Below are 24095 nucleotides of genomic sequence, written 5' to 3' on the forward strand. Positions count from 1 at the left end.
TTGGCACAGCTTTCACATATGGTTTAAGACTGGCTCTCGGTTTTCAGGAGGCACCTGCTGAGATCCTTCCTCAGGGTCCGTCTTTGGGTTTCCTTTCCTCTTCTCCGTCATGTCTCCCCATTGCCGGTCCATCATATCTGTCCTGTGGCTTTGTGTGCACTCACGGCAGGGGTGGGGAGGGGGCTTGGTGTCTGGAGCCCTCATTGATGACCTGCAGGCCTTGGCAGGGCTCTAGGTGTCAGCCTGGCTCTCCCGGGGGTGGGGTGCTGTAGGGACCCCAGGGGACATCAGACAGGCTCGTGGGTCCCTGAGAGCACAGGTCAGTGGATAGAGGGTCCAGGAGAGGGAAGGGACTGGCCGGCATTCAGCCTCCACCACTCAGGGTTTGCAGGGAACATTATTTTACTCCTGATGGATTTTAATGGGATTCATAAAAGATACATTTGTCCAATCCTGGGCTTAATCTACCTGAAAAACTGGGATGGTTCTTTGAGGACGGGAAAGATGTTTTGTCGCCTTCTCGCGGATATTTTTTATGAATTCCATTTTGTGGTCATCTAAATTGTTAGCAAACCGGATCCCTGCTGCAAGGCCTGAGACATTTGTTTCTTGTTTGCTCGCATGCAAGGCACGTGCTCTACCACTGAGCCATACCTCTGGTCTAACGTAGCTCACCTGGAGCCCATGTGGGACCAGGAGAGAAGCCCAAGTTTGGGGGGCCCTCCTAGGGTGCCCCTCTGACCACTCTAACCCAGGCTCTGAAGAACTTGCAGCCAGCTGGGCATTTGCTGATCTACCCCCAAGGGAAGCTGGGGTTGCAGACACTGCTCCTGCGTGTGGTCAGATAATCAGCACAGATAATCAGCACGGTGGCATCCAAAGGCGTTTCAGAAGGAGCAGGGTAGCTTAGGGATGTAAAGGACAGAATGCTGGGGAGGGAGGTGAGGCAGGAGAGCCTTCCTCTGTCACCCCAGAGCTGCTCTAGGAAATCATTTGTCACGGTTGTCATTCTGTGGCCACCAGGTCTCACAGTAGGTGCTCTGCCTTTCTTATCACCTACTGTGTGCAGGCAGCCACTCCAGGTGTGCAGTAGACGAGCAGGGTGTATTCGGGAAGCCCCTGAGAAACCTAGACCGGCTAGTGATATCCCCATTTTATAGATGAGAAAACTGAGGGCCCACAGGGCTAAGTGATTGACCCCAAAGCCCACTTGGCTGTGGCCGGCTGCTTCCCACGTATCCTTTCTTAGTACCTCTCTTGGCCCATTCTTCTGCTTTTCCAAGCTTGGGGATTGTTAGGTCTCCAAAGCCCTGGGGGCCTCTGGTCTAAGGATTCATATTGCCAGACAAGAAATCTGGGGATTTCCCAGTCCCATGACCTCACCCTTGTCAGCCAAGCTCAGGATGGTTATTCGTGCCCTGTCTGTCCCAAAGGCATTCCAGCCACTCAGCGCACAGGCAGAGGCATCCCCTTGGTATCCTGGTGATAAGAGCTGGGATTCCCTAGGTTCAGATGCTACCTTGTGGCGGAAGCGCCCCCATGTGGCACAAGTGTACATTGTCTTCAAAAGCTGCAGGACAGAGATTCCTATGAACAAAATATTTCCCGCATTCCAAAGCTCCATGATGCGAAAAGATTTAAGCCCACTTAGTGCACTGTGGGCTGCTGGGAAACTGGCCCGTTTCATTAGCCCACTCCCCAGAAGACGGTCGCCATGGCCAAGAATCTCCTCAGGGCAGGCCTTACAGCTGGGCATGGGCCAAAGATGAGGGCTTCTTCCCTTAGAGGAACTGGCTTTCTGGTTTTTGATGTGTGTTTATTAATCCTGTTGGTCCAGTGTCAGTAAATGCTCCGTCTTCAAGCCTACCATGCTGATGTCTCCAGCAGCTGCAGACCAGCGTCTCTTTTTCATGCTCTCTCATGCTTGACCCCTTTCTTCCTGTCGGCCGCCAGCTAAGGAACACGTTCGGCGTAACCGGCAGAGTCGGACCTTCCTGGTGGAGAACGTCATAGGAGAGATCTGGTCTGAGCTGGAGGAAGGTATTGCGTTGGGATGTCTTTTGCCCCTACTTATTATCATCTATTTTCACTGCCTGCAAAAATGCATTCATATTTATCACATTTGCACTTCGGGGAGATGCTCAGTGGCAGGGGCTTTAAAGGTCACTCACTCAGGGACCACCCTTCTGGGAGCCGGAGTTCCGCATGTCAGAAAACCATGCAGATACTCTTCCCGAGGAAGATAAGGTTCCCCAGTTCTGGATGGAGTTGTGTTGGAGAGCATGTCACGGGCTGGGGCTGGGGCGGGTCTTCTAGAGTCTCTGGCCTGCTTCTTCTTCATCCATGCTTAGCTCGCCCTCTCGGACGGGCATGATTGCATTCTCTTAGTTACTGAGTAACTTGCTATGCTGCTAATTAACAAAAACCACTGTGCTCTTGGCAGTGCTAATGTGAGTAACAAGTCCAAGTTCTCATTCACCAGCGTGTCAGAGCGGGAACAGATACGTGGTGTGTCTTACAGATTGCTGTCTTTTATGCCAGGTGACAAGTACGTGGTTGTTGACAGCGGTGGAGGCACTGTAGACCTGACAGTCCATCAGATACGCCTACCAGAGGGGCACCTTAAGGAGCTGTACAAAGCAACAGGTGAGTACTGCCTGGCTGGTTAGCTTCCCCGGCCTCCAGCCGTTTCTTGTTCACTCATTTCAAATCAGACTGGGTGGTGGAGGACCCTTCTGTCTGTTCACAGTTGGAAAGCAAGGTCTACTAAGTGTTCTTTCAAAGACAAACCACCCCTTGAGTTTGGGCAGCAAACTGCCAAGCTGGCTGTTACTGAAGTTTTAGCAGGATTCACCTGTAGCTTGTTACCACCTCTGATTGAAATCCAAGGCCAGAGTTCTACACCTAGATCAAGATCACCAAAATAAGGAACATACCTTTCCATTTGGGAGGGGAAGTCTTCCGAGGCGATGTCATCGACAGATGAGGTGATGTCATCGACAGATGAGGTGATGTCATCGACAGATGAGGTGATGTCATCGACAGACTGCATGGGCCTAAGTCCTGCTGGTTTTCCAGACCTCACCTATGGGCTTTCTCAGATGGAAGATTGTGATTTTTAAAGTTATCTGTATTGATTTAATAATGAAATAGATAGAAACAGACTGTTAGATTGCTGCAGGGGGAAATCCACAGAATAAGAGCCTAAGGGTGTTGAGGTGTGAGTGGGGATGGTTACTGCTATCTGTGTGCCGAGAGGGCCCCAGAGAACACAGGGAGGCCTGGATCTCAGCATTTGGTTTTCTGACACCGTGGGTTCCATTTTCTTCTCTTCTCAGGCGGACCCTATGGATCTCTGGGAGTAGATTATGAATTTGAAAAGCTGCTTTGTAAAATATTTGGAGAGGACTTTATCGAACAGTTCAAGATCAAGCGCCCGGCGGCCTGGGTTGACCTAATGATCGCCTTTGAGTCTCGCAAAAGAGCCGCTGCACCAGACCGGACGAATCCCCTGAACATCACCCTGCCCTTCTCCTTCATCGACTACTACAAGAAGTTCCGTGGGCACAGCGTGGAGCATGCCTTGAGGAAGAGCAAGTAATCTGGCTCACCTTGGGCTACAGAGAGTGTGGGGTGGGCAGCGTTGACGGAACAGAGAGATTGGGCGTGGACCGTGGGTTCTGACTCTATGCATGGTGTGCTCTTGAGCAAGTGACTCAATTTATCCATGCCTCAATTTAAATTTTAGTGTGGAAAATGGGGACAATGATTCTCGTTATCTCAAAGGTTGCTGTGGGAGTAACATGAATTCCTGTCTGTTAGGCACCTAGGGTAATACCCAGGTCACAGAAAGTATGGTCTACGTATCCACTGGTGTGTTCCCTGAGAAAATAATAGCTTTATGAAAATGGGACATTTTGTTTGGGTGATGTCTTAGTCACTGTTCTATTACTATGATAAGACATCATGATCAAGGCAACCCTTATAAAGGAAAACATTTCATTGGGGGCTGGCTTACAGTTTCAGAGGTTTAGTTCGTTATGATCATGGCAGGGAGCGTGGCAGCATGCAGGTAGACATTGTGCTGGAGAATCTGCTAGCTATATCCTGACTCACTGACTGAGAAGAGAGAGAGAGAGAGAGAGAGAGAGAGAGAGAGAGAGAGAGAGAGAGAGACTGGGCCTGCATGGGCTTTTGAAATTTCAAAGCCCACCCCACAGTGACACACTGTGTGTATGTGTGCGTATGTGCGTGTGTGTGTGTATGTGTGTGTCCCAATTTCATCAGGACTGTATACAGGAGCATTGGTGAAAGTTTATTTACAGGAATGCCAGCACCTTACCGCTATATCACTGGAAGCAAAGCATCGCCCCTCCCCCCCCAAGCAATATTACTATCCATAATTCTCAGGGAGGAGCAGGGCTCTGCAAATCCTCCTCTCCCATGTCAGGGCGCTGAAAGCCGACCCTGGGCAGTTCTTCTGCTGCAGATGCTGCGAGTTCTCAGTACACCACATCGGGACACATACAGTCTGCTTGTGTCTCCTTCTGGGATGTAAGCGCCCACTGATGACCGCTGCCTGTGCCCGCGTTTCACTGGGGTGGACCCTGCTTACCATGTCACTGTCTTGCCCTTTGTGTTTGGTATATCTGGAGCACACGTAAAGAGATTTTACCTCGGCGGCTTGGTCACTTCAGAAAAAAGATAAATGGTGATTCCTCCTTCCGGTCGTTTTTTAAAGAAGTGGTGTGGTGGGGCACACCTGTAATCTGAGCGCTAGGGGAGGCAGAGGCGGAAGACTCTCTGTTATGTCTTAGCTCTCGAGTCTCCGAGGGTCCAGGTCCAGGCAGTTGAGTGGATTCCCAAGAATGCTTTTGGCTTTAACATACCTTGTCATCATGATGGGACAGACATTGTCAGGCCGCACATCCGTGCAGAACATTCTGGGCACTGTGCACTCATTCATTGCCATTTCTTCTTGCTACTGTTCCCAGTGTGGACTTTGTGAAGTGGTCCTCCCAGGGGATGCTGAGGATGAGTCCAGACGCCATGAACGCCCTCTTTAAGCCGACCATCGACAGCATCATCGAACACCTCCGTAAGTACCGTTGAGTCTCAGCCACTTGTGGGACAGAGCTGGGAACAGGGACAGGACTGAGGCAGCTCATTTGGTAGGTGACCTGGATCTGGGAGCTACAGGGCTGGAGCCTTCTGGAGTTGGCAGGTGCAGCACAGTTTCTAATTGTTCTTAATAATAAACATCCAGAGTCAGATACCGGGATTAGTGCTGAAGATCAGAGAAGCAGAGCAGCTCTACCTCTACCACTGCTCAGACTGAAAGGGGCGGTCCTGTCTCCATGAATCCTCAGACTGAATGCTGTCTCTACAAAACCTCAGGCTGCCTCTCCATGAAACCTCAGACTTATGCTCGGATTGAATCCTCAGACTGCATTTGAGCTCCTGTCTCCTCCGGCCTTCTATTCCTCTCTCTGCCCAGCCATTTCATTCCTGTCTCCACCTCCCTAGTGCTAGGATTTAAGGCGTGTGATCCCAAGTGGTAGGATCACCTTTGTGTGAGCTCTGTTTCTCTTTCAGACAGATTCAATCTCGTGTAGCCCAGGTGTTGAAATAGGAGGCAGCGGGGCTGCGTCCCCAACACCCCGGCCGCTTGGCTAGCTTATGCCCGAAATAACAACACACAAACTGTATTCATTTAACTGCTTGACCCATTTCTATCTAGCCTCTTCTAGGCTAACTCTCGCACCTGGACTAGCCCATTTCTAATGATGTATGTAAGCACCCCAAGGTGCGCTTACCGGGAAGATTCTAACCTACGTCCATCCTGGGGAGCTTCATGCCTCTGCCTCAGAGCGCAGAGCTATCGTGTCTATCCAGCAGAGCTGAGCATGGCGTCTCTCCAGGAGCAGAGCAGAGTCTGACCTCACTTCCTCTTCCGCCCAGAATTCTATTCTGTTTACTCCTCCCATCTATGTTCCAAGCCATGAGGCCAAGCAGCTGGTTTATTATAACTTAACCAATGAAATCAACAGATTGATATGACACTCCCACATCACCCAGGATGGTCTTGAACTTCCAGAGATCCCTCTGCCTCTGTTTCCCAAGTGCTGCGATTAAAGGTATATGCCACACCTGGCCTCTATGGCTAACTAGTGTGGCTAGCTCTGCACTCTGATCTTCAGGCCAGCTTTGTTAGGCCACAAACAAAATATCCCTACAGGCAGAGATTGGGCACATCAGAGGGAGGCTGCTGGATGCCACCCATTCTGGAGAGCTGAGCCGCTGAGGGCCTGCCCTTACCTGGGCTTCACTTTGGCCTTGAAGGCCAGAGGTCAAGGAACTCTGAAATAGTACTACTCCAGAGTGACAAGCCCTGGGACTGTATCTTGTCTGGAGTATTAGGGAAACTTAGGAATCCTGGCCTCACAGGGAAAGAAGGAACTGTTTTGTGAACCAAGGAAGGGTTCCAGCAAGACAAGAGTCTGTCTGTGCTGTCTTCTTGTGTGTTGGTATCCTTGTCCAGCCACAAGTTGGACACACAGTAACCTAATGGGGATTTTTTTTCCAGGATCCAAACATCATACCATCTATACATCCCTCACCTACCTTTGTGACTATCGGACACAACTATTTCTCACAGCTTGGATCACATGTTTAAAGGGATACATTGTCATGATGAATGAGTTCTGATTAAAGCCAGCACCACCTCCAATAAGTTAGGCTTCTACTTGGCACAGCCCTGGCCTCTGTTCCCAGGCATACAGTGTATAAACCTTTCTTCATCAGACTAGCTCAGTCCAAACTGAGTTCAATGAGCTCGTGCAAAGCCAATGCCAGCTGATGCTCATGGTTAGCTGTCCCTTCTGTAGACTCAGACAACTGCGTTTCCCCCTTGCTGCCTTGCTTTGGGTCATCCCATCTCCCCTTCTCCTTCCCTTTCAGGGGACCTGTTTCAGAAGCCCGAGGTGTCCACGGTCAAGTTCCTCTTCCTGGTGGGTGGCTTTGCAGAGGCCCCCCTTCTGCAGCAGGCGGTGCAGGCTGCCTTTGGTGACAAGTGCAGGATCATCATCCCCCAGGATGTGGGCCTCACCATCCTCAAGGGCGCTGTTCTCTTTGGCCTGGACCCTGCCGTCATCAAGGTGCGCCGGTCTCCCCTCACCTACGGCGTGGGTGTACTGAACCGCTACGTGGAGGGGAAACATCCCCCCGAGAAGTTACTGGTGAAGGACGGCACCCGCTGGTGCACGGATGTCTTTGACAAGTTCATCTCCGCCGACCAGTCCGTGGCCCTGGGGGAGCTGGTCAAGCGCAGCTACACTCCCGCCAAGCCCTCCCAGCTGGTCATTGTCATCAATGTCTACAGCTCTGAGCACGACGACGTCAGCTTCATCACTGACCCAGGGGTGAGAAAGTGTGGTACGCTCCGCCTGGATCTTACGGGGACCAGTGGCGCAGCGGTGCCTGCCCGAAGGGAAATCCAGACCCTTATGCAGTTCGGGGACACTGAGATCAAGGCCACGGCCATTGATATAGCCACCTCAAAGAGTGTCAAAGTGGGGATCGACTTCCTAAACTACTAATGTAACCACCCCTCCCCACCATGAGCCCCCGGGACTCCTCTGCATCCGCTGACCTTACTGTTCTGCCCCTGACCTTGACCCTTGCCATCGCCCACCTGAATTTCAGTAGGAAAGATGAGAACCAGGGAGAGAATTAACTAAGGACTTTTTTTTTTTTTTTTTTTTTTTTTTTTTTTTTTTTTTTTTTTTTTTTTTGAGAGTATATTGGAGTCAGAAAAACTCAGAAATTTAGTATCAAGGTCTGGAAATAGGAAGTTGAGGGATCCTGGAGCAGCCAGCTCTCACAGGCTCCTGAGTGGTAAGACAGCCCCTGTTTGCCATGCAGAGGACCCTGTGAGGGAGGACATCTCTCTGGGTGTGAAGCGGGACCTTTGAGCCAGGAGGGGTCCTCCTCAGAGGTCTTTTTAAATTACCTTGGACGGCAAAGGGTAGGAAGTACACTTCCTGCACTCAATCTCGTCTTCTTGGTGACTCAGCGGCAACTTACAGTATTTCTTTTACGCTGGTGGGAGAAGACTGCCCACGCTGGGCACTATTTTAGGTTCTCGTATAATTTAAATTCCAAAGAGGCTCAATGAAGGATGGTTTTGGCTAACTCAACCAGGATGGGGGGAGGGGCAGGGTGGCGGCAAGGGTGCCGATACCTCCATTTTCCAGAGCAGGTAAAGCTTCCTTTGGTGGAAATGCACACTGAAGCGTTTGTGACTTACCCCACATCACAACGGTCCCCTCTTATCTGTAGAGGATACACCCTGAGGTTCCCCAGTGGATGCCCAGGGCCATTGATAGTACCAAACCTTATCTATATACTATGTTTTTTCTATATTTACATACCTATGATCAAGTTCAATTTAATAAAGTAGTAAGAGATTAGCAACAATAATGATGAAATAGGACAACTATGAAAACACACTTTGATAAAATTTGTACGAATGTGGTCTATCTCAGCATATCTTACTATACTATACTGTTACACATTTTTGGACCACAGTTGACCGGGGTTCATTGAAAACCCAGTAAATGAAAATACAGATCAGAGGATAATTCTCAGAACAACAAACCTTGAGTTCAGAGGTCCTGCATAATCATAGGTGAGTTTAGTAGGACATTTGTTTGAGAAAATGAAGTTTTTGTTTGCTGTGTTTATATGTATCACCAAGTCCAGAACTCCAAACCCCCCACCTTGCAAACCATGCACACCTTCAGTGAAACTATTCTTCATCCCCCAATAAGGAAATACAAAAGGGGTTCTGTTCCGTGAAATGTCTTGATCGAATCTTCAGCTTTTCAAATTCACCTAAAAAGGGCATGTAAACCTAGACCTGGCAGATGAGAATAGCCTCTTACAAAGCAAGTCTGTGGCCCCCCTGCCTCAGAATCGCCTGGGTGCTTGTCAGGAGCAGGTCTGAATCTAACCCCTAAAGCCAGAGCTGACTCTGCAGAGACAGGACCTGCGTGTTTCGTGTTTGCATGCGAGGAGTTCAAACCTGAGATTTGTCAGAGCTGAAGCAACCACAGACCACACAGTGTGGCCTCAAACCTTCCCGTGAGAGCCCCCTTAGGGAAGAGTGTGTGTACCCACACACCCGGCCCTCCTACGAGAGGGGTGGGGTCACCCTTTTAGTCCTCACTGGAAGGGTCAGAGAAGGAAAAGGATGTCACAAAAGGAACCCTGAGAATGAAGCTGCCCAACGAGCCAGCTAGGTTCTGTGTTCTCGCATTCCCTCTGTGCAAAGCCAAAGCCAGTCTCGCCAACGTTCCGGAGCCAACCGAGGACGAGGAACCATTTGATCTGTTCAAAGCTGCCTTTCTTACCTGCTGGAATTCGTTCTGATTTCAGATCACTGGAGGCGTGCATTATTTAATGAATGAATGAATGAATGAGCGAATGAATGAATGAGTACAGAATGAGGGAAGGGAACTTCAAATGCAAGTTGGATTTGTGAACCCATCATCATAGCCAATACACAGATTTTAAGTAGCATTTTGAACTCCAACCTCTTGTCTTTTCACACCACTTGCTGCAGAAATTCCCTGCTAGAATGTGAAAATGCTATCAAACCATAGAACACGAGAATGGGAACCCCAAATGGAATGGCGGGGTGTCAAATCCAGGTATCAGGATGCTTGCTAGGACTCCCCTGCTAACTCTGCCTTGGAAGCTCATGGGCCTCTCTTTTGGTGTTTCCGGCCACAGTCCTCAAATAACTTTCAATTTTGTTATAATGGATATAATTTTATGTATATAGAGCACTAGAATCCTGTACAGAATCTTTATTTCTACTGTGCGCTTGTGTGAGGAGAATTCTCCTAATTTTGGTTAATAACACTGCTGCCTGTAAGCTCCACAGCTTTGTCTCCCAATCACTCTCACTGATCACTGTTCATGCTGATGTCATGCCATGGACATGTATGCAAGACTGAGCAATAGTCAGAGGTGCCTTGGGTCAGAGTACTCTGATCACACAGACCACCCAGACCGACAGCTTCAGCAGACTCTTCCACTCCTGCACGCCCTGCCCAAAGCGGAAAGCTTCTGCGTGAAGGGTAATGCACCGCGTCTCCTGCCCAGACTGAGAGCTGAGCACACCAGCCTGTGAGCCATGCCTCCCTCCCCAGACACTTTGTGTCTCTCAGGGCTGTTGACCTCTCCTCTCTGGCAAGGAAAAGCGTGGCACCCTTCATGATCAGAGGAACCAAGCGGTACATGAGCTGAGGTTTCTGTTGGGTTTAGTAAGCGAGCAGGAGCAGGACAGTTGGGCCCTTCTTTTCCTGGCTAGCATAAAGCATCCTCAGCTTATGCTAGGTCTATCTCCTTGCTCCTATTTTGCTTAAACGAGTTGACAGAGATCTGCAGTTTTAGCAAACTGATGATGGAGAAGGGGCGGTCACTTCACTGACTTCCTTCAGGCCCAGAGATGCAGCCCCAGTCATCAAACTCCAACTGAAGCTCTCCAGTCTATCCCTACCCCAGCCGACATAGCCGTATCAGAGCACTGCATACGTACACTTGGGACACATTCCCCAATTTAGAAAGTTCTAGAGGGGGTCTGTGGTCTTTGTGTGTATTATCTGGCTACTGAACTCTCTTTTTTGTATACAGCAGGCATTCCTAAATGCAGACTGACAGACAGGAGGTGGCATACAGTAGGAAAGGGGGTGCTTCTGTAGAGGTCCTGGGGCGCGATGGCTGAGTCCAGGTTACAGAGCCTGCCTGCCCCCCACCCTTAGAATGTTATTTAGACCAAGTTTAGCTTCTAATTAGCGTCCAGGTCTGGTTAACCGCCAGGGTAGCAAAGAATTGCATGCACCGATATTAAACAGGAGTCAAAATGCATTATTAATCGAAGACCGAATCTCACATTGTAGTGATGTAATCGTGTGATTAGGCTGCGAAGTACATACGCTGGGGAATGGCGTAAGTGGGTGGCTAGTCTAAATGTTGTTGGCCATAATATCTTACCACCTCTCATCTGTTTGAACTGTGGAACAGTATCCTACGATCTCAGCCGCTGGGAGTCTTGTTCACTACAAGGTAGAGCCAAATGACACAGAACCGCAGCCGTCCGCAACTAGACAGGATGGCATCTGCAAACTCTCTGTCTTCACAGATTCTAATAAAGAGAAACTGAATTTCATGTGGCCTAGAGTAGTTTTTTTCTCATTCGGGGGTGTATAGACAGAATTGCTGGGGGATCACTACCGACTTCCTCCTGACTCAAGTCCTGTTTCAGGCGGTATAAGCTTTACTGACAGCCCCTTCCCTTGCTGGGAACCAATGCCCCAACGATGCCCAGGGTCCTGTCTCCTCCACAGGAGGAGTGGTTTAGCCAGAGAGGAGGCAGCCAACTAGAGTCAACTGCTGATTCACCATAGTGAGGAGTGTGGGAGGCCTGGGTGGTGGCTGCCCGGGACATCCCTGCAGGCATAGGCCAGCTGGCTCGATTCTTGGCTTCCTGCCAGGCTTTACCCCTGGGGCGAATCCTAAATTGGGCTCTAGAAGTGTCCGGATGGCTTGAGTTGTGGTCCCAGGGGTCCAAGGGGTTGAAATGGTAGTTGAGAAGCCATCCATGCCCCTTCAGGTTCACTCAGTGGCATCAGCCAAAAGACCTGATGGCTCAGGCCGTCTTCCCCCCCCCCCCCCCCCAAAAAAAAAAAAACCACTGCTAGAAAGGAGTAAGACAACTTCCAAGCCCACCTTCATTTTGGTAAAGCGCTTGTGTCCCGGAATCTTGTAGGGAGAAAACAGAAACCCAAGCCCTCCTAACGGAGAAAGCTGTCTGCACGGGTGTACTAGGCTGGGGAAGGTGCCTCTGTTTGGAAGCCAACATGGACACAGGTGGCCTTCATTTTCCAGACTGTCTTCCGCCCCTTGCTGGCCCTCACATGGCAGGGATGGAGACCACTGGCGACCTCTGCCGGGGTGCGGGGTGCGGATAGGGGTGGCATTCGGCACGCATCCCCTGTGTGTCCACATCACCCAACAGGAGCTGCAAACTCCCTCCCTTTGGCCGTCGGTTCCGCTTCCCCTGGTGCGAATGAAGCACCCAAGCTACAGGCAATGGGGCAAACGTCTGGACCTCCGCAGGGCAGGCAGGACCAGCTTGCTGAGGGATTAGCGGCCAAATTTGCAGGGTTTACAAACTTCCTGGTTCTGGTTCTGGTGTCATGGCCTGCCTCCTGGTCTCCACGTATGGGGCGGGACCAGCCCCAAATATCCCGGATGGATCTAGAATCTGCCCGCCCACCTAGAGTGAGCGCACAAAGGCCCGATAGAGCCTGCTGGCAGGCAGTGTTGCCTAGTTCCTTGGGGGTGCTTGGCCCGCTCAGGTAAGAGCAGGGGCCGGTGGAAGTGGGTGGAGAAGGGTCCTGTTCTCTCCTGGACCCTGCCCTGCCTTTGTTTCAGAAATCCCTCCAAATGCCTCCCTGCCCCATCTCCCTAAAGGCTGGCCTGGTTCTCAGCACCCAGCGGGCACAGGCTTGATAGCCTATCCTGCCCCTAGGACTTAAGCAGTCTTTGCTCTTACTCCCCTTGACTCAAGGGAGTTGAAACCATCTCCTGGTCACAAAAGTGCCGCCTTACAGAGATGCCGTGGCTTGGCAGGATAGGATACAGATGAACAGCAGACTCCATATACAAACCTTGGCCCGTTGTGAGATATTAGTGATCCCTGGTGAGGAGGAGGGCTTTGCTCCAGAGGTGGTGACTATATAGTTGGTACTAAAATGGGCACCCATCAGCTCGTTCATCCCTTCCTTGGACTCCATGCCAGGTTTTTGTGGCTTTTATATCCAAGACAAGAATAGGTCTAATCTTTTGTTGCAGGGGGGGGGGGTCTCGTTTGCATTGAATAAAGTTGAGAAGGGACCTAGTTACAAGATACCAGTAGCATCCTGCCCCCCTAGTTATGACACCCGAAGTGTCTCCAGATGTCAGTCTGAGAATAAAGGGATTTAGCAACACAGGTCACTACCAAACCAGATTCTGCCTGAATTAAGAGTAGACTGTGGGGAAATGGGTTTCTTACCTTTTTCTCACGCAAGTCTCGTGAGTCTGACATGGTAGCTCCTGGCTCTTGCTCTTCTTTATACTCAGAACTCTGTCTGTTTCATGGCCGTGTATGCATATGGTTTTATTAGATCAGTGAGTAGGTGGGTGGATGGATGGAAGGGTGGTCGACGGGTGTCTCTGGAAGTGAGACACTCATAGGTGGAGATCTGCAATGAGCATGGAAGGTAACGAGCCCCTGGTACCAGGGTTATAACTAACTGTCAACTAGCTGTGGGTGTGCTGGTGTCTCTACCTCTCAGTCTCAGCGCCCGACCGCGTCATTGTTTTTACACTCAAGAACTCTTGTCCAAGTGCCCTAAGTCCTTGAGACAGGGACTCAAGACCATTTCACGCCCCTTTCCCTTCACTGGCAGAGTAAAATGGAGTCTCCTGAGACCTTCATGAGAAAATTGCCCATCACACCAGGATACAGTGGTAAGTGGCATTCGTAACAGCGGTTCTGGTCCCTGGCTTGTTTTGGTCCTTGTCTGTGTGTTACGAGACATGCCTTGCAGACAGAGCTTATGTAGGGAGTTTTACTGGGAGATGGGAAGGGAGAAGGGAGAGAGAAAGGGAGCAGAGTGGCCTTGTGGGGGGAGGGGAGAGAGAGAGAGAGGGGGGGGGAGGACCAGGAAGAGAACTAGGAGGAAGAGGAGGAAGAGGAAGAGGAGGAGGAAGACATAGGTGGAGTTTCGCCTTTTAAAGGTGCAGGATACTCTGCCTGCCTTGCACCTAGGGGTGACCCCCTCTGCCAGGTCCTCAAGGGTCGGGGCCAGCTGTGCCTGGATGCTCACAAACTGGACCAGTGTAAGCACCGCAGCTTCTAAGACACAGTGAGAGGACCCAGTGCTGCAGGAAGGTGACAGCTAGTCCTGGATAACCGAGAAGAAATACTTAGGCCAAATCCTTCAGGAGTTCCTGCTGGAAGCATTTGACATCTGCTGGGTGGCTTGTGGATGAGGATAGACATTTTGGTAGACAAAGGTGGATAAGTTAGGCCTCTGTCCTTCCCAAGTTGTGCTTTTCCAAGTCTCCCACAAAGGTGGTTCTTACTTTTTCATTCTTTCCCATGCCTCCTAAAGGGAGACTGGCCACCTACCCTGTCGAGGTCACAGCCTTGGAAGGCCTATGTCTAGGAAACACTTTCATCTTTGACAAACAACGACAGTTGGTCCCCATTTCTTTTTTCTTTTTATTTATTTTACATCACCAACTGCATTTTCCCCTCCCTCCTAGTCCTTTCCCTTCTTCCCCTTCATTCTCCCCCCAACCCACCCCTCCTCTGTCTCTGTTCAGAAAGGGGCAGCCCTCCCATGAGTGTCAACAAAGCCTGGCAAAGCAAGTTGGGATAAGACTAAGCACCTCCCTTGTATTAAGGTTGGGCAAGGAGACCCTGTATGAGAAATAGGTTCCCAAGAGTCAGCTAAAGTGTTAGGGACAGCCCCTGCTTCCATTGTTAGGACTCCCACAAGGAGACCAAGCTACACAGCTGTCACATATGTGTAGAGGCCCTAGGTCACTCCCATGTTAGCACTGGTCTCTATTTCTAAAGGCTCCTCCTTCTCAGACTTCTGAGAACCGTGAACGTCCCTATAACTGACATGCTCAGTGGACATAAGGGCTACGCATGAAAACATTGCAAGGCTTCCCAGGTTCACCCTGGCCCCACTAGCTAGATAAGAGAATGTGCTTTGGAGTCCAACAGTTCAGATTTGCTTCACACTTCCCTTTTCCCACTGTCTACAAGACTGTGAATAACCATCCTTATACAAGGGATCAGTTCTATACAATGGCAGCTGGCCCCAACACTGAGTTTTCAAATGCATGTTTGTAAGTCTGAGTGTCTCCAGCCTTACCCCCCCCCCCCCAATAAGGACACTTTGGCTTTAGGGACAGCTTAAATGTGGAATGATCTTGTGTTTAGCTCATTAATTCTGTTTTCTAAGGCCACATTTCCCCAGAAGATCATGCTCATGGGTATTAGGATTAGGGACTTGGATATGTCTGTTTGGGGTTACCATGCACCATATCATATTGGGTACTCTCTATGGTCATGGTGATAATTCATGAAGCCAATATATGCATGCTTCACTCACTGAGATGTCTGTATAACTAGGTATGTGCCATGTTTATGCATACACATACATAAACGTATAGATCAAAGTAGGCCTTGGTGGTCGAGAAGCACTACAAAAAGGGCCTTCAGTTTCTGTGGCCCTCTCCATGACATCACATGATAGACATGACAATGTTGATCACCCACAGGTTGGGGAAATAGTCTAGAGTTCCTTGCTGCTGTGACTGAGCACCTGATAAAGGAGAAGATACTTATTTTGGCAACAGTTTGATCTACAACCCATCATGGTCACGAAGACCCAGTAGCGGAGGCTCGTGGATGGGACTCCTTATGTTTTGATGGACCAGGATTTACCAGCCTTTTTCTTTCAGGCCACTAACCAGCTCCCACTTCATGACATGGAGACTTCTTACTAGTTATGAATGCTCAGCCTTATCTTAGCTCTTATTTTAATCAGTTTCTCTTTATCTACATTTTACCTCAGTGTGTTTTTTTAAACCTTTCTGTATACCTTCTCTGTCTCTATGATTGGCTGACAGCTGCTTGGCTTCTGGCCCCAGGAGTATCCCCCTCTTTCTCCTTCTTCTCTCACTCCTCTTCCTCTTGAGCCTAGCTTTCTCCACCTATTTATTCTCTGTCTGCCAGCCCCGTCTATCCCTCTCTGGCCTAGCTGTTGGCTGTTCAGCTTTTATTAGACCAATCAGGTGCCTCAGGCAGGCAAAGTGAAACAGCAACACAGCTTTATATAATTAAACAAATGCAGCATAAACAAACATGACACACCTTTACATAGTTAAATGCGCCACAACACAGGAAGCAGGGAGAGGACAGGAAGTGGTGCTGGGCTATAAACCCTAAAGCCCTCCTCCAGCCCACTTCCTCCAGCCCACTTCCTTCCTCCAGCCAGGCCCCACCTCCTAATGTTTCCACAATCCCATGGGACCAAGCTTCAAACTCATGAGCCTGTGGGGACACTTTTACATTCAAACCATAGCAGATGAGGGGTCTGTGACTTCGGTCCTGTCCAGGTCAGTCTGTTAGATTCTCCTAGAAGGCGTGTTCTTGTGGGTGCAAGTCTTGGAGCTGCTACATTCAGCTCCAAAGCCGGGTTTTCTTTCTTAAGCAACAAAGGCAAAAAAAAAAAAAAAAAAAAAAAAAAANAAAAAAAAAAAAAAAAAAAAAAAAAAAAAAAAAACAAAACCAAAAAAAACACCAAAAACAAAAACAACGAGCTTCAGTACTGTGAGATACTTATTTACTGTCCACGTAACGCTAAGTTCTTAACCAGTTTTCCTCATCTGTTCTTTAAAAATGGTTTTATTGTGACAGTATTATAGTACTTAGGATTCCGCATCCTGTTTGAATAAATAGTCGTGTTTTTACCGTTTCTAATTGTAATGATTACATGTTATTTTGTGGGAAATGGTGAAAAATTGTCCTAGGGGTGGGTCTTGCAGATAATGAATTTACCTTTTTGTGTTACATGTCTCTGCTTTTAATGGGCCTGCAATTTCTCTATGGTCTGGCAAGAAAGATCCCAGATTGCATTTGGGAAGTGTCAAGGAAAATAAGCTTTCTCTCAAAAAAGAAAAAAAGATGGATAATTTCCATTACCCCTCAGACTATCATTTAGGCCCATTAAACGCGTTCCCCATTTGCTGTTCAGCCTGACACGGGGGCTTTGCCAGCAAAGTGTGTGGCTGTCATCTCCTTTGTCAGAGTGGACCTTCCCTCCCCAGCGCCAAGGTCATTTTTCTGCAGCCTTGGGAGGACCCAGCCCTGGTGCAAACAACAACACCGTTTGTGTTAATGGCCTTTGGAAACATACAGCGTTGGTGGCAGTGGAGGAGAGCCAAGTGGAGGGCGGCTGCGGTGGTGGGTACAGAGGCAGGCTCTCAGCCAGTAGCCAGCTACCTCACTCGGGCTGTGATTTCCTCTCAGGCTTCATACCATGGCTCAGTTGCCAAGGAAGCCCCAACGAGGACCAAATGAATCACTGTGTGAAAGCCTTCCAGGAGAGGACGCAGAGATACAAGGAGCAGCAGCAGGAACTGAACTACTGTGTGGCTCGCACCCCGGTCCTGAAGCCCATCTGCTCCGAGGACACAGTGCTGTGGACGCTGCATGAGTATGCCAAGAAGTATCACCCCCTGACTCTGGGTACGGCCTCCCCTGCATCAGCTTCTCTCAGCCCTGGTCCGGTGAGATCCCAGCAGGCCGTTGTACAGCCAGGAAGAGCACCTAACCAAGCATAGTGGATGTAGCGGAGAAGGGACCCACCCCGGGCAGTTGGGGGAGGCTGGCATCCCCCTCAGAAGCCTAGACAAGTCCCAGTGGACTTTGAGCATCAGCTTGTGAATCGGTAGCTGCCCTTTGGGAGTTTTCTCTGAGCTGGATTCATTGTTCTCTGAGCAGACACAATAGCCCTGTGAGGATGGGACTGCTCTTAGAGTCCCTTAGAGATGCTCCCGTTAGGCTCCAGGAGGGCTCCCGGGGATCACGGCAAGGGTGCTGATTTCTGTCCTAGGTTTGAATCCAGCTTTAGGTACTAATTCTGCAGGAAGAGACTTCACACTGAATGACGGATGACGCAGCACTAATTTAATGTGACTTTGACCTGGATTATGTGTATATCTAAAGGGTTATAGGAAAAGTCATGCAGGGTCCGGGAATGGTTCAGTTTGTAGCGTACTCACTGCGCATGCGTGAAGCCCTGCTTGCTTCCTCCCCAAAGCCCATGTAAATAAACCAGGTATGGTGGTACATGGCTGTACTCTCATGGTAGATCTCAGGGGCTTGTTGGCCGATTAGAATGGCTGAATTGGTTTTTAGAATCACTGAGATATCCAGCCTCACACAAACAAGGCAAGAGTAACAAAAGAAGACATTTGGTGTAGACCTCTGGCCTCTACAAGTACATGGGTGCACTCACATACAAGTACACTAATGCACTGTGGTATGCTCACATGTGCACACACAACACACACATACACACACACTAGGCTAATAGCCTTTCTTGTTAATGCTAAATTGTTTAGGAACTTATCCAAAATAGATGATCATTTATATGCTTGCTGGGCTTTAAAATACTACAGATGTGACAAAGACTCCCTGCCCAAGTTTTAGAATTTAGCTCATCTCTATGGTTACTTGCTGTGTGTCCTAAAGCAAACTGGTTTACCCCCCTGGCTCCTGTGCAGAGAGAGATGGACCGAGTGTCCCCTAGGGTGCCATTCAGCTTTGAATTCTGGGACTTGGGGGCCTCATTTGACTCTTCAGCACCCGCGTTCACCCTGCCAGTCAGTGTCAGCGCCAGGACCTGATGGCGCTTCAGGTGGACTCTAAGTGTGTCCTGGACCTACACTTCCTGACTAGGTCTCAGGACTTGCCCGGGAAGTATCCGTGGCTACTGAAAGCATGAAATGAGATATCTACCAGAGGGAAGCCTTTTCTAGGACCACTGGCTCACAGCTGGAGATCTCTGTGTGGCCTGGGGGTTTCTTGGGTTAACTTTTAATATGCCAGGGAGCTTGGGAGTGCTTCCCACTGGGCTGCTCTGAAATCCTCAGGACCCCTGCTGTCTCCTTGCAGAATGCAAGAATGTGAAAAAACCACTGGACGAGCCCCCCATCCCTGGCTGGGCAGGCTTCTTGCCCAGAGCCAAGGTCACTGAATTTGGCTGTGCCACAAGGTACACCATCATGGCCAGAAAGTGCTACGAGGACTTCCTGGAACTGGTGGAGCAGGCCAAGAGGGCACGACGGAAACCTTATGATCAGTAAGTGTAGCTGGCATTATCTGTGAGCTGCAGGGTGGAAGGAGCAGAGGGGGTGGGAGCAGGGGCAGGGGGGCCCGCCCCACCCCAGCACTGCTACTGACCTGGTGTGTAGAATGTGCACATTTGTCGTGACAGGGCCTTCCTGTGGCAAACATGCCCTGCACCATGCCCTCCAGCTGAGCCATGAGTATTCTATGCTGGGAGCAGAAGGACAGACAGAACTGTCTGTCTCAGCATTGGCCTAAGACTCAAGCTGCTGAAGGAAGCCAGGCGTGGTGGTGCACACCTTTAATCCCAGCAGAAGTGAGATCAGGGCCTGATCTACATACTGAGTTCCAGGACAGCCAGGGCTACATGGACCCAGTCTCAAATCAATCAATCAATCAATCAATCAATCAAACAAACAACCACAAAATATGAGGATGATGATTGGTTATGGCCTCTAGTGCCCCGGGGTTGATTTGGTAGATCCGCCCTGCTAGGCAGCTGCCCCCCCCCCCCCATGCATCCCTCTGGAAGTTTGCTTTGTTGAAGAGGACAGCCCTCCCCCACTAGAGGAGGACTGATCTGCTGTGCTCCCTTCTAGAACTTCCAACCAGGCTCTCAAGATGCTAAAAGGGAGGGAGCTGGCAGGGACCCTGGAGCACCCTCATGTCTCAGTTTACCATCTGTGAAATGGGGATGGTAATTCTGAACGCTGGGGTGGATTGTAAGGTTTAGAACAAGCACACTGCGCTTGCTCAGGACCTGTATGCTATACCTCCTACTATGAGGAGTAACTTCATGCTTTCTGCTTACTTTAGAATATATAGTGTGAGCTCCGCACAGCCTCCTGATGCGTCTCCAAAAGTCTCACAGCGCCACGGTCTCCCACCTGAATACCAAGACTCCTCTGTGCCAGGTAAGCTCGAGAGGCACTGTTTCCTTCTGAGCTCCCTGCTTAGCTGGGTCACCTGTGTGTCGCTCATATGGAGGCTTTCTCTTCCAGGTCAAACATCCCCAGGTGAGGACTTCCAATCTCCTGGAACCTGTGGCTGTGCTCAGTGGTCCAGTCTGTCATGCAGCAGGAATGTGTATGGGGAACCCCCATCCTCAGCAAGGAAATTTGCAGAGGGATAGAATCCCGCCTCCTCCCAAAGAGATGTGAGCCTTAAGGGAGTTCAGAAGCCTGCTGTGTTTGCATCAGAACCAGCCCTTCACACTCTTTGAGCAATGAGGAGATTTAATAATAATTCTTTAACCACTATCTGTGCCCTGAGTGATTGGCAATGTCACCCATGACCATCTTTGAATAGAGAAGCTACCTCTCAACCTGATAAGTTTTTTCTGTTTTGGGGAGGGTGAGGGGTAATGGTAATTTTCAATATGTTGACCTAGTAAAGGGCCCATTCCAGGGCTGTCTCCTCCTAACACCAAGGTACCCTTGTGTAACTGGGTCAGGCTCTTCTCCGAAAGCCTAACCAATCCTTCTAACCAGTCTGTCAGTCAACATGGGTCCTGAGGTAGCCTGTCCCCCAACCTTGGTACAGAAATCCTATTCCAACTCCAGTTTTTTATAATCCAAGTTCCCAGGGTGTCACTTGAGGCTTCTCTCCTGCCCACCAGTTCCTGAATAACCATTCAGAGACTTAATATTAATTTTAATTATTTGGCCAATGGCTTAGGCTTATTTCTGGCTAGCTCTTATGTTTAAATGAACCCATTTCTACTAGTCTATATTTTACCACGAGGCTCCTGGCTTGTTACCTCACGTCTTGCTTCTCCCACAGCTGCTGGCCTCTCCCTAATTGCACCTTCTTTCTCCATGTGTCTTTGCTTGGGTTTCCTGCCTGGCTCTATTCTGCCCGGCCACAGGTCAAAGCATCTTCTTTACTAACTAATGGCTATAAAACATATTCACATCATACAAAGAGACATCCCACATCACCAGGGAGATTCCAGCTGGCAAACCTCAGCTATGTGAGATTACCAGGGATGTTTAAATGCAGCACCCAGCTGGGTGGCTTCACCACACAGGAAGTCCAAATCTGTAGGTTTCAGTCGCTGGGACCAAATACCTAAAAAGCAACTCAAAGGTGGACACAGTTCAGGGGTTCAGCATTCATCATGGTGGGGAAGGCATGGCAGGCGGGAACATGAGGTGGTCAGACACATTGCATTGTCAGTCAGAAATAGACAGGAAACAGCCAGGCTACATCAAATCTCAAGGCCCGCCCTAAGGTGACGCACTTCCTCCAGTGAGGGCTCCGCCCCTAAATGCTCTGCATCGGTCCAAAATAGCGCCACCCTGTGGGGACAGCGTTAAAACACAGGAGCCTGTGGAGGATGCTTCACATTCAAACCCTGCGGCAGATCTTCAGTCTCTGTCTTCTGGTCACATGCCATTCTTCCAGTGTTTTTTTGTTTGTTTGTTTGTTTGTTTGTTTTTTCTTTTTTTCTTTTTCAAGACAGGATTTCTCTGTGGCTTTGGAGCCTGTCCTGGAACTAGCTCTGTAGACCAGAGCTGGTCTCGAACTCACAGAGATCCGCCTGCCTCTGCCTCCCGAGTGCTGGGATTAAAGGCGTGCGCCACCATCGCCAGGCTCTTCCCGTGTGTTTGTAGGTTCACTGCCTCTTGGGAACACTGGCCACACTGGCATAGGAGTCCACTGTGCTGCATCCTGATGTCATCCTAACTAGTCAAACCTGCAGGACCCTGTTTTTAAGTCAGTCGTATTCTGAGGTCCCTGTGTTTAAGGGACACAGTTCAGTCAGTCAGATTAGCTTCCTGCGTCTTTCCTGCTGCAGGTCAGGTGTCTGATCTCATGTGGCGGTTGTCGGTATGCAGAAGAAATCAGAGGGAGCTCTGAGGGGACAGATCTGTCCATGGGCATCAAAACACTTGCAAACTCACTGAGCCCACAGAGACAGCTTTTTCTGGGAGCTCCTCACACAGCAAGGTCATCCTTGCTGCACAGTGCTTAGTTGAATTCTCTGGGGGGTGGGGAGAGAAGAGCATCCAGGGGCTAGGGGAGAGTTTCTGGATTGGTTTAAGGTATTTTAGGGCCAGGGAGATGATGGCTCAGTGGATAAATGTCCTGCTGTCAAGCCTGGTGTCTTAAGTCCAGTCCCTGGGACCCATATATGGAAGGAGAAAAGCATCCTCCATAGGTTGTCACCTCTCACCGTCACAAGTGTGCCGTGACACACGTGTGCCTGAATACATAAAAAATTAAAAATATATTGGAGCTTTTGTTTAAGGAAAAAAGAAAGCCATGTCTCAGCAGAAGGCAGCTGGCATTCTCTCAGAGGGATGAAGGAACACTCCAAGATCAGTTAAGATGCTTCCAGGTTCTAAAGGAGTGACCACAACCCACACAGGACCCAGGAAGCAGGTCCCCCAGCTGCCTGGAGGTACGGGACCCAGACCTCTGCTTCTCTGTCAGCCTCTCTCGTCACTAGACAGTCTGAACAAGAAAAGTGGGAGTGGGAAGGGAAGGGTGTCTACTTGGCCCTTCTCAGGACACACAGTTTGCAGGTAGGTGTGTTGGGCTAGCAGGGTCTTTTCCGCGACGTGAAGGGGTTGACAAACTAGCATATTTCTCACCTCCTGTGTCAATATTTAATTTCTTGGCTAATTCGTTTTGCAATAACTTTTAAAAAATGGCTGAAACTTAAACCCTTAAGACCCCAGTGGAGAGGTAATGAGGTGGAGATCGTTCATCTCGTCAGCGGTCTGTTCTTTTCCAGGTCACGAGCACCACATTCAGGGTTCAGGGCTGTGATTCCCTTTGTCTCCTCAGTTCTGCTTTGAAATCCTTTTCCTTAGTCCTCATCCTTTCTGTTTCTCCCTAGCCTATAATTTCCATGAGTTTCTGTCGCCCGGGAGGGGTGTATAAAGGTGATTTTTGCCTTGCAGCAAATTATCATTATTATCACAGGCTGCATCTGTAATGAGCTCATTCGTGCTACTAAAAACAATCCCATTACCTGAGGATGAAAAGCGAATCCCTGGGCCAACCGGGCCTTTTGTCAGGATAGCTTGGGCCTTGTGGCAATTAAAGTTGTCTTCTTAGGGGTCACCTTTGCTTTCTGTACAGAAATTGATAGTCCTCCTTTATGTTGGTGGAGGGGGGACACCATTGGTCCCTGTCCCTGCTACAGGGCCCACAGTGGTGACCAGCTGCCTGTAAACTCCTTACAAAGCTCTCAGTCATGACGTAGCTTTGACTTTGCTCAAGCAGCGTTGTGTGTGGTGTAGGGCGCAGGTCTCCAATCTCAGCTTTTTATTTCTGCACGTGTGACCCATGGACTCACTCCGTAAACTCTCCGAGGACCACACTCCTAATCTGTGAACTGAAGATCATGCAAGAACCTCGTAACATCCGTATGATACTAAGAGACCAGCCAGGTGTGGGACTGTGGCTGTAGTTTAGTGGTAGAATACCCAGCTCGCATGGGCAAGGCCCCAGGTTTGATACACAGCCCTGTTATACTTTCCTTGTTGCTGAGGTCAAGTACCCAACAAGAAGAAACTTTTTAAAGTTTATTTTCTCTTACAGTTCAAGAGGGTATAATATACCTTGGTCAGGAAGACAGTGGCTGCAGGAACAGAAGGCAGCTGGTGATGTCACCCCCACAGTGGACAAGCAGAGAGTATTCAGTTCAGGACGTCAACCCGTGGAATAATATCCAGAGTGGGTCTTCCTACATCATCACTTAACCCAGTCTGGAAACTCTCACAGGCATGCCTAGAGGTGTGTCCCCTAGATTAGTTTAGATGCTGCCAAGCTGATGATATAAGAACAATTACACCCATAAAACAGAGCAAGACAAAGCCAACCAAATCCCAGCATAGACAGTCACATGGTACTGCCGGAAAGTGCAGTGCACTGAGCCCTGATGCCTCTCTGTGGTCTGTGATCTCCTCCTCGGCCATTGCCACAGTGAACAACTCCTAAAGAGCCATGGACTCACCCTGGGTCACCTCAAGGAGGCAGCAGGGGAGAACGGAAAGAGGGGAATACAAGAGTATACAAGGGTGATGGAGCCTGCTCCGGGATTTGGGCGGCTATGGCTGCCTGCGGCCACGGCTGGCTTCAGGAGTCCTCA

General features: G+C 49.6%; 2 protein-coding genes across 4 annotated transcripts in view; both read left to right on the plus strand.

Annotated features, from left to right (window-relative positions):
* Hspa12a (heat shock protein family A (Hsp70) member 12A) overlaps positions 1-7777 on the plus strand; it is a 144776-nt gene extending 136999 nt beyond the window's left edge. For all 3 annotated transcript variants that reach the window (XM_050149106.1, XM_050149105.1, XM_050149115.1), the window contains 5 exons: positions 1954-2040; positions 2542-2646; positions 3339-3597; positions 4995-5098; positions 6961-7777. In XM_050149106.1, coding sequence (XP_050005063.1) covers positions 1954-2040; positions 2542-2646; positions 3339-3597; positions 4995-5098; positions 6961-7598 — 1193 coding nt within the window. In that variant the 3' untranslated portion in view covers positions 7599-7777. The remainder of the gene's footprint in view (positions 1-1953; positions 2041-2541; positions 2647-3338; positions 3598-4994; positions 5099-6960) is intronic.
* Positions 7778-13526: 5749 nt separating this feature from the next.
* On the plus strand, positions 13527-19008 carry Spmip5 (sperm microtubule inner protein 5). The gene is made up of 3 exons (XM_050144766.1): positions 13527-13584; positions 17168-17386; positions 18818-19008. Exons 1-3 carry the CDS (start codon positions 13530-13532, stop codon positions 19006-19008), a joined length of 465 nt encoding a protein of 154 aa, XP_050000723.1. The 5' UTR covers positions 13527-13529.
* The last annotated feature ends 5087 nt before the right edge of the window (positions 19009-24095 follow it).

Source organism: Alexandromys fortis, unplaced genomic scaffold (assembly GCF_014885135.2).
Source record: "Alexandromys fortis isolate MF-2015 unplaced genomic scaffold, M_Fortis_MF-2015_v1.1 scaffold_16, whole genome shotgun sequence".
In the NCBI taxonomy this organism is placed as follows: domain Eukaryota; kingdom Metazoa; phylum Chordata; class Mammalia; order Rodentia; family Cricetidae; genus Alexandromys; species Alexandromys fortis.

What these genes read in the sequence shown, in the direction of transcription:
- Spmip5 (XM_050144766.1), top strand. Translation starts at nt 13,530, where the DNA reads ATGGAGTCTCCTGAGACCTTCATGAGAAAATTGCCCATCACACCAGGA. An exon ending in CATCACACCAGGATACAGTG is followed by an intron (nt 13,585 to 17,167) that starts GTAAGTGGCATT and finishes ATTTCCTCTCAG; the next exon opens with GCTTCATACCATGGCTCAGT. An exon ending in GTATCACCCCCTGACTCTGG is followed by an intron (nt 17,387 to 18,817) that starts GTACGGCCTCCC and finishes GTCTCCTTGCAG; the next exon opens with AATGCAAGAATGTGAAAAAA.